The 8,300-nt window shown below is 33.3% G+C and overlaps 4 protein-coding genes across 6 annotated transcripts in view; 1 reads left to right on the forward strand and 3 right to left on the reverse strand.

Annotated features, from left to right (window-relative positions):
* LOC108978362 (neurexin-4) overlaps nucleotides 1–5,007 on the reverse strand; it is an 18,775-nt gene extending 13,768 nt beyond the window's left edge. For 2 of the 3 annotated variants that reach the window (XM_018948602.1, XM_018948601.1), the window contains exons 1-2: nucleotides 4,556–5,007; nucleotides 2,576–2,692 (exon numbers count right to left, since the gene is read on the reverse strand). In XM_018948602.1, coding sequence (XP_018804147.1) covers nucleotides 2,576–2,692; nucleotides 4,556–4,637 — 199 coding nt within the window. In that variant the 5' untranslated portion in view covers nucleotides 4,638–5,007. The remainder of the gene's footprint in view (nucleotides 1–2,575; nucleotides 2,693–4,555) is intronic. The other variant, XM_018948603.1, reaches the window with a different exon arrangement.
* Nucleotides 438–1,534, reverse strand: LOC108978363 (L-aminoadipate-semialdehyde dehydrogenase-phosphopantetheinyl transferase). Its single transcript, XM_018948605.1, has one exon. The coding sequence runs from the start codon at nucleotides 1,431–1,433 to the stop codon at nucleotides 531–533; it is 903 nt and encodes a 300-aa protein (XP_018804150.1). The 5' UTR covers nucleotides 1,434–1,534; the 3' UTR covers nucleotides 438–530.
* Nucleotides 5,008–5,187: 180 nt separating the features above from the next.
* Nucleotides 5,188–6,326, forward strand: LOC108978341 (YEATS domain-containing protein 4). Its single transcript, XM_018948567.1, has 2 exons — nucleotides 5,188–6,049; nucleotides 6,106–6,326. Exons 1-2 carry the CDS (start codon nucleotides 5,491–5,493, stop codon nucleotides 6,264–6,266), a joined length of 720 nt encoding a protein of 239 aa, XP_018804112.1. The 5' UTR covers nucleotides 5,188–5,490; the 3' UTR covers nucleotides 6,267–6,326.
* An 88-nt stretch (nucleotides 6,327–6,414) lies between these two features.
* Nucleotides 6,415–7,997, reverse strand: LOC108978343 (protein CLP1 homolog). Its single transcript, XM_018948569.1, has 4 exons — nucleotides 7,774–7,997; nucleotides 7,169–7,721; nucleotides 6,611–7,115; nucleotides 6,415–6,546 (listed from the first exon to the last, which is right to left on the reverse strand). Exons 1-4 carry the CDS (start codon nucleotides 7,870–7,872, stop codon nucleotides 6,435–6,437), a joined length of 1,269 nt encoding a protein of 422 aa, XP_018804114.1. The 5' UTR covers nucleotides 7,873–7,997; the 3' UTR covers nucleotides 6,415–6,434.
* Nucleotides 7,998–8,300: the final 303 nt, after the last annotated feature.

Genomic DNA, 8,300 nt, shown 5'->3' on the forward strand with positions numbered 1-8,300 from the left:
AAACGTAGTTTTGCTATGCAGTGGCTTAATTATGTGAGCACAAGTGTATATATATATTTTGTTCTTTTAAAGGTTTTATTTATACCCTGAATAGGGCAAATTAAATCGGAGCATTATGAGATTTAGCTGCCAACTGATCTATCAAAATCTCGTTCTTATATGTAAAAAAAAAAACTCATTTACCATTCATTCTAGATATTTTTTATACACTTTTATTTATTTGCCAGTTTTTTAATATAAAAATGCCTAATAAATTTCTAAATAAAATTTTGTTCAACAGCGAAACTTACTATAAAAAGTTTAAATTAAACTTAAAAGAGTTCTAACATAAAATCAAAGTGTGTAAATTACCAAAAAAATATATTATATAAAGTTACTACAGCTAAAAAGCGAAAATAATTTACGTTACAATAAAAACAATTAATATTAAAAATATATTTTTATTCATATATGTATGTATATACATACATCCGGAATACAAAAATGCGTTTATGCCTAAAACTATTTTGTGGTATAAATACAAGCAGGAACTATCGCTTCAGTTCTTTTTTTAAAACTCCTCTACAGTATTCTACTATCTCAGCGTCTGTTGCTTTTTCTGTCGCCACCAAAAGGTCTTCAATTTTTACGAATTCAAACTTTCCCAGAACTGGCTTATAATTTTTAAATGCAATTGCTGCACAATACTTTGGTTCTAGTAAATGCTCTTCAAAGTGGAAATCATTTTCGGGTAAATCATTGAGGTGTAATGTTGTACCGGTTAATGGTGATGCCGCAACATCCAACTCACGCGTAGTATCCACGGTGAAACTGATCTTTTGCAAATCAACAGTTATGCCCACACCAAGTTCTTTAACATACGCCTCTTTGAGGCACCAATGACGCATAAACGCCTTCACTTGGTCGGCCTCATTATGCTGTGGGTGACGTATATAGCGCCATTCACTGTCAGAGAATTTACGCTGCATTATACGAAAGAATTCAGCTAGATTTTTGCCTCCACTATATTCAAATTTCATAACATCAACGCCAACTCCCACTTTTGAAATGGCGGTAGTATTAGGTGCTGTAGCTGCTGCTTCTAAGTCGCTTTGGGCAGAAATGCCTGCAAGCACTACAAATTTCCCCTGGTGTGATACATTGAATGAGAGTGGATAGTGGCATTTATCTTCTGGTTGTACCCAATAAGGTTTTCCACGTACATCACGTGCAAATCGCACATCCTTATAGTCGACACCACTATGGACACTGACGAATTTTCGCATTAACAGGCGGCCAAAAAGAGACGAAAGGAAATCATCTAGAAATACGAATTTCATCAATCGATCCCGTTCCTCAGGCTGTATGACAGCGACCGCCTGTGCAAGTTGCGATAATGTTGGACTCCAGCTGGCCAAATCAACGGCCCAACGAGTACATTTATGTTGCATCATTGCCTTAAACTTTTGTAAACTATTTTATAGTATTTTTATTTAATTTTCTTTATTAAAATCAAATTTACTAATAATACATAACAAACAAGTTGATTCCAATTGAAAACTGTCGAAATGTCAAAATGTGCACAAAACAAAACTCAATGAGTAATAAAAAGTGTAAGAGAGCGAATTGAGCACATGCAGTGCTACCAACCTCTTAAGCGCAAAGCGATAAAAAATGTAAACATACCGTAGTGAGGGCAGAATGTGCTAAAAAGCTACTTTGAATGAAATAAAATGGTATAATAGTTTTTAATAATTACTTATAAAAAAAAAATAATAATAATAATAAATAAATAAATTTAATTAAGTTCAAAATATATACATATGTATGTTGCTATAATCATCCAATAGAAAAATGATACACACAACTAATAAGTTGATTACATTCAAAAGAACCGGATATACTTAGTACGTGCATATAAAACTAAAAATAAGGCAGATATATTCAAATGCGATATCAATAAATTGTTTTTAAAATATAGAATTGCGTAAAATACTGAAGAAATAAATGCCAAAACTCTATAACATCATGTCGAATACACTTGCTTGTGGTTAGCTATTTAATAAATAAACTATAAATAGCAGACTTAAAGAGACAAATAAGCTTCATATAAAACAAAAAATATTTGTTCCATTTACTAAAAAAGCAAAAGTATGCTTCTATTATCCGCTCACACAGAAACTTCGCCACTGTACTTAAATGTATAAATTATTGTATGATACTTTTAACACCGTAAAATTTTGAACACACGAACTCGCTTTCACAACATTTTATGATTCATAATAAATTATATGATAAAAATAAAACTTATTTGCTGTATTACAGCCAATACAAGGATACGTATGTATGTATGTATATTTAGTCTATAATATATTATTGAGAGCAATTTTTACCAAACCATTTGTTTATAAAAAAATAGTGGAATGCTCAATGAAAATAAAAGTATATGTGAACAAACAAAGTTATAAATCGACAAACCCCCTAGTAAGGTTTCTGATAAATGGCCATACATACATACGTATGTATATTTATAAATTATAGAATTAATCTTTTCATATATCAAACTAGCAGCAAGCAACACTTCATCAACACTTACCATTAAGGCGCGCCTTCTCCGGACCTCTATCGTTCAAAGATGAAGTGGCCGTAAGAACAGCATGCTCCATAAGTGGTTGATTACAATCGTAATCAGAGAAGTAGTCGTTATAGGAATCTGAAAACATGCAAAGTTTTAAAATTCACATCTAGGAAATAACGCAACATATGTATGTAAGTTTTAACTATGTGTTCTTAATTTATAAATTCATTGTTTGTTTTGCTTATAATGTGACCCACATTCATAAACACAAAGTTTTCTTTTCTGGCACTCATCCAGCTGAAGTTGTCAGTTCTCGTAATTAAGTTTTCATATCTGCTATTTTAGTTTAATTAAAAAAATTGGAACAAGCTCTCACATTTCTCTTCTTGAATAAAAAATAGCAGGAACAAATTATTGGTATTCTTGTTGCATGCATTTTTGTGAAGATGTGTAATTTTCTACAGCAACTACCTACTCTCGTTCTCGACAGCCTACATACAAGCCAGCAAACTTATGATTTTGACAAGTAAACAGAAACGTGATATAAAGCTCTTTTAAATATTATAACTTACAAATAGACTTGGGTATGCACCTTACCATGAGCATTATCCTGCTCATGAACATTTCCCAAACATATTATATACACAATTCCATAAATATATGTTATTACTCATATTTATGTAAACAAGACTAACAACACCCTACCTTCGTTTGCAAAATAAACCACCCTTTTTTGAGTGGTGCAGACAATCTGGCTGTCGCCGTCGCCTGTGTATACTGTTTGGGTTGTTTTGTGTTCATGCTGCCTTATCCTGGCTAAGTGCCACTACTCAAGTGCGACTAACAAAAGGATAATGCAACAATTCTTACATGTATGTGGGGTTTTAAGCTTTCTTTACTTATTTTCCTAAACTAAATAGAAAAACAGAATTAATATAAAATTTTAAAATTAAATAGCATGGGTCTAACAAAGATCAAACATTTGTAATGAAGTTTATTTCTTAACATATGAAGTTATATGTATATGTACATTAAATAGATATTCCCAAGTTCCATTTACTATGTATATGTAGATGTTTGACTATTGCTTGATCAATTATGTTGTTGTCTAGGAGTTTGCAAATATGCCAATAGTTGTTTAATCGAAGTCACTACTAGCTTTTACGAAACCTCCCAAATGTAAAATCAAAGGAGCTTGTCTGGAGCATTGCCGACGTTTCTTTTTTTTAATATGTACATAAATGGTCTCACAATAGCAAAGCCTGAAATACCAACATTAAATTCACGTGTTTGACATGGTGCTGAACCTTTGACCGAAATATCTCGCATGCGCATTAACTGCTCCGGCAGTATGTCATAAAACGCCGGTGCCAATTTGTGCTTGGTAAAGTGTATACATATCCAACAGCAAACTATTGCAAATACTACATTCATACGTACACGCAAATTTATGTACTTAATTAAATATTCTTAATAAAAGCTACATGATCATGTTTCTTATGAAATCTTTAGATAAGGCAGTTTTATGAATCAGCGGTCATTACCTTTATACATAATATTGAAAAACAAAAACGACAACAACCATTAAGCTTGACTATACCCTTTCCCCCTTTCCCAAAATATGGGTGTTGCTTTCATACTCTCTGTTTTGACTACCTAGTTCGTAAGCTATCTAGCGCTGGAGCGGACAAGTTCAGCTTTAATACGCTCTCCGCGTTGATCACACGTAAACGGCTTTGAGCGAGTATGGACAAATAATTTGTTACCAACAATATATGTGAGCGTAAATAGCCAACATGTTCAATTAACCACAGCAAGAGCAACGAATGATGAGACATCGCCATTACGATCTCAATGTGGAGTCACACCCAAAAAAATTATAAATGTCAGAGGTATAATATTATAATAAATTTTATTTTTCCACATACTTTTTCTTATAAGTTAAAAAAAAAAAAGCCGAGAATAAAACAATTGCCTTTTCTCCAATTCTATAATTACCTGCAGTAACATTCCGTATGTTGCAGCTTATGAAAAAAATTCCACAACAAAGCAGCGCTGTCGTCAAATCAAAGGCATTCATTATTGTATAATATAATTAAATATACAGATTTCAGTTAGAATTCATTTAGTACATTGGTGAATGCATGAAAAATATTTTGCACTTGTTAGGCGTCCACCTGATAACCACTTTTTAATAATTTTTTTTTAGTTGTTGGCAGTGAAATTTATTTCTGCTGCCCAGCGGAGCTCTAGCTTGACACACCAGCACAATTTACAGCACTCGCGATATTTCTTATCGTAATGAATCCAACTCAAGCATGTGTATAATTATTTCTTCTTATAAAAATGTACTTTTAAAATTTTTGTAGAATTCTTATAGCACAAGATAATACACTAAATATTAAAAACCATCACACCGCTGCAACGAAATATTGTTCTTTACAACTCCACGTTCGAATCGAATTTGAATGCAAGAGTTTCAGCTCTCTCAAATAGCTCTCTTGTCTAATTTGACATTCCAATAAGAAAAATGTTTAATATAAAATGCAAAAGAAAGTAAATGTTGGCAGCATTGCAAAACAGGGTTGCACTAAACATTTTTATTTAGTTATTTTGTATAAAACTGCCCTAGTAAAATTCGGAAATATCTAAAAGTTATTTATTACGACTATCATAAATCAGTATTCCTTATTGCTGTAATTAAGTTTAACAAAATTAAGTTTAAGAAGATATACGCACTTTACAGTTTGGAAGCAGCCCAACACAGGGTTGTGTGCAATCACACATATTTAACTTCTATGTTTATACATCAATTTTGTTTTGTGGCACAGTTTGACAAATAAAAACGAATTCAATAACAACAGTTGCCTAAATTGGTAAACACAAGAAATTTTTACTAAATGTAAAATTGTTAATTAAAGCAAAGTCTAAACATGAACAGCCTCAATATACCCACGGATTTTGGCCCGGATTCAGGCGGGCGTGTAAAAGGTTTGGTTATAGTTAAGCCTATTGTATATGGTAATATTGCACGATCCTTTGGCAAAAAGAACGAGGATGGACATACACATCAATGGAAAGTATATGTAAAACCGTATCACAATGAAGATATGTCCGTTTACGTGAAAAAAGTTCACTTTAAATTACACGAAAGTTATGCCAATCCAAATCGAATTGTAACGAAACCGCCTTATGAAATTACCGAAACAGGTTGGGGTGAATTTGAAGTAGTCATCAAAATATATTTCCATGATCCTACAGAAAGGCCGGTAACTTGCTATCATATATTAAAGTTATTCCAAAGCCCTGTGGTTGATGGTGAGCTATCGAGCACAAATTTAGACAATACCAAACGAATGGGCGCTGCTAATGTGCATTTGGTATCCGAGTCGTATGAGGAAATCGTTTTCCAAGAGCCCACTCAGCTAATGCAACATTTTCTCATGAACGTACAACCGTTAACAAGTGGGTCATACACACATGATACCGACTGTGAGTGTTATAATCTATATTTTTTGAAAATATTACAATATCTTTTTAATATATAGTTGAAACAAAGAAAGAGAAAACCTTGGAAAATATAATTGATGTAAAAGGAAAAGTAAAAAGTGAAATAAACTCCCTAAAGGACAAGTTAAAACTAGCACGTGAAACCATAGCGAAGTTCAAAGCGGAACTTGCTAAAGTACAAAAGCCACCTACTTCATAAATATTTAAGCTGAACTTGCAAAAAAGTTAAGAAATTATTATAAGAAAAGATTTGTAAAATATTTAAATAATTACAGATACAAATACAACTTTTTTATTTCTTTGAAAAAATATATGTTTTATTTATTGATAAAATAAATCAATTTGCAACAAATTTGTGTTAATAGATTCAGACAATGTCCATAAATTGCAATTCAGATAATAGCATCACGGTATTAGGTAATGGCCGTGGTTGCGGTGAAAGAACAGTTATAGTCTGTCTATCCATATCCACATCAGTACTGAAATGATTAAACAAAATCTCTCAAATTATGATTCAGAAAATATATTTTTTATATTACATACACGCAAACAAAACCAGCCACATTAGTTCCAATCACGTCCTCATCGGTCGATTCAGCAAAACTAATCGCTAAAATATGATGTAGCAATGATGGGCTGGGCGTTACTGCCACAACCTTGGTTTTATTGTCTTCCGCTTTCATACCAATAGGCATACAGGAATCTGGCAACGGCGGAGCGCCAATTTTGTATAGCTTCAAATCTTGAAACTTCACTTCAAATGAGAATGGATAGAAAGGTGTTCGATAGCCGTAAAAGTATTCCTTAATACGTAGGTCGCGCTGTTCACTACGTAAAGCTCGACTTCGTTCCACTACACCACCACTTTTTGGCAGCAACACGACTCGCACAAACGATGGCATATCCCTCAAAAGCTCATTATACAAACGCTCCTGATCCAATACAAAGATAGCGTTGACTTCGAAAGCCTGTGCTGTGTGCAATAAGTGAGCGTAACCGTCACCCTTTACCCATCCACAGGTGTTTATTATCATGCCGGAATGTTTCGCTAAAAATATGTACATGCAGATATGTTACCGGACAAAATTTATATTTACTTACTTCGTTTGTTGACATTCATGGATTCCAGCGTTACTTCTGCCATTTTCGATACTGTCGCTTTATATAGTACATTATTACTACCTGGGCCTTTATGACCGAAGTGATACACTAAGGGTGCAGTCTGAGAAAAGCCCTCTTCAATACTGGCTGGACGTTCAATGAGTATTGTAGCAATAGTACCTGGTATAGAAATAGATCCTTGTCCGACGTCAATATCAGCGTATAACGGACGTCTTCCAAGTCGTACAGCATAATTAAGAAATATACGAGACAATGTGCTTTTTCCTACGTCTAATGGTCCTACAATCATTGCAATTGGTCCACGGTCATCCTTTTCTTCAGCGCTAGCACGCATTTGCTCTAAGGCCGCATGACAGTTTAAGTATTGTACCATTGGCGTCTCCTTTGAAATGTAACTAACATCAGTTTTGCCATTTACATTTAATACGCAACCATGGTAGGTAAAAATTGCCACTTTCGCGCCAGTTAGAAACTCGTATTTTTTCTTTTTAACCAATTCAGTACCAAACATTTCGGCAAAGCCAGAAATGAGCTAAAAATCGCACATTTAAATTATGAAAATTGTTGTAATTTTTTAAACCCACCGTAACGAAAACTTTCGCATCCTTGTCTTCTATTTCAAAACGCAGTTCAGAATCTGCTTCCAATGTGAATTCTTCGCCTTCTTTGGCCTCGTCAGTCATTGCTCAAAACAGTTTGGTGAACAAAATATAATATAATTAGCCAAACAAGGTAATATTTTCGAGAATTCTCTCTTCTTTAGAAAATCGCCTTTCACGCTAAATATTAAATAGTTCTGTTATTTTGTTCATAAACAGCTGATATGCAGGGTCTTTGCAAAATGCAAAGCGATCAGTAAGTTATTCCAGGCATAGTGTATACATGGATGTACAAAACAACAATTATTTTTTCGTAGTATTGAATTAAACACTTTTTTATGGATAATTTGCTTGATTATAAGAAATATAATGATTTAATTATTGTATCACAGTAATTTCTTTAAAATTTCTTAATTTGTACATAATAGTCAAAGATTATAACTTGGATTATAAAGGAGCGCAAAAAAAAGTTCTATCAAACTTTTAAGACTGCGTGGTCACCTTAACGTCAG

This window comes from Bactrocera latifrons, unplaced genomic scaffold (genome assembly GCF_001853355.1).
Source record: "Bactrocera latifrons isolate USDA-ARS-PBARC rearing strain unplaced genomic scaffold, ASM185335v1 scaffold_120, whole genome shotgun sequence".
Taxonomy (NCBI): Eukaryota; Metazoa; Arthropoda; class Insecta; order Diptera; family Tephritidae; genus Bactrocera; species Bactrocera latifrons.

What these genes read in the sequence shown, in the direction of transcription:
- LOC108978343 (XM_018948569.1), bottom strand. Translation starts at nt 7,872, where the DNA reads ATGACTGACGAGGCCAAAGAAGGCGAAGAATTCACATTGGAAGCAGAT. An exon ending in ATGCGAAAGTTTTCGTTACG is followed by an intron (nt 7,722 to 7,773) that starts GTGGGTTTAAAA and finishes TGCGATTTTTAG; the next exon opens with CTCATTTCTGGCTTTGCCGA. An exon ending in GTGGCTGGTTTTGTTTGCGT is followed by an intron (nt 6,547 to 6,610) that starts GTATGTAATATA and finishes TAATCATTTCAG; the next exon opens with TACTGATGTGGATATGGATA.
- LOC108978363 (XM_018948605.1), bottom strand. Translation starts at nt 1,433, where the DNA reads ATGATGCAACATAAATGTACTCGTTGGGCCGTTGATTTGGCCAGCTGG.
- LOC108978341 (XM_018948567.1), top strand. Translation starts at nt 5,491, where the DNA reads ATGAACAGCCTCAATATACCCACGGATTTTGGCCCGGATTCAGGCGGG. An exon ending in ATACACACATGATACCGACT is followed by an intron (nt 6,050 to 6,105) that starts GTGAGTGTTATA and finishes TTTAATATATAG; the next exon opens with TTGAAACAAAGAAAGAGAAA.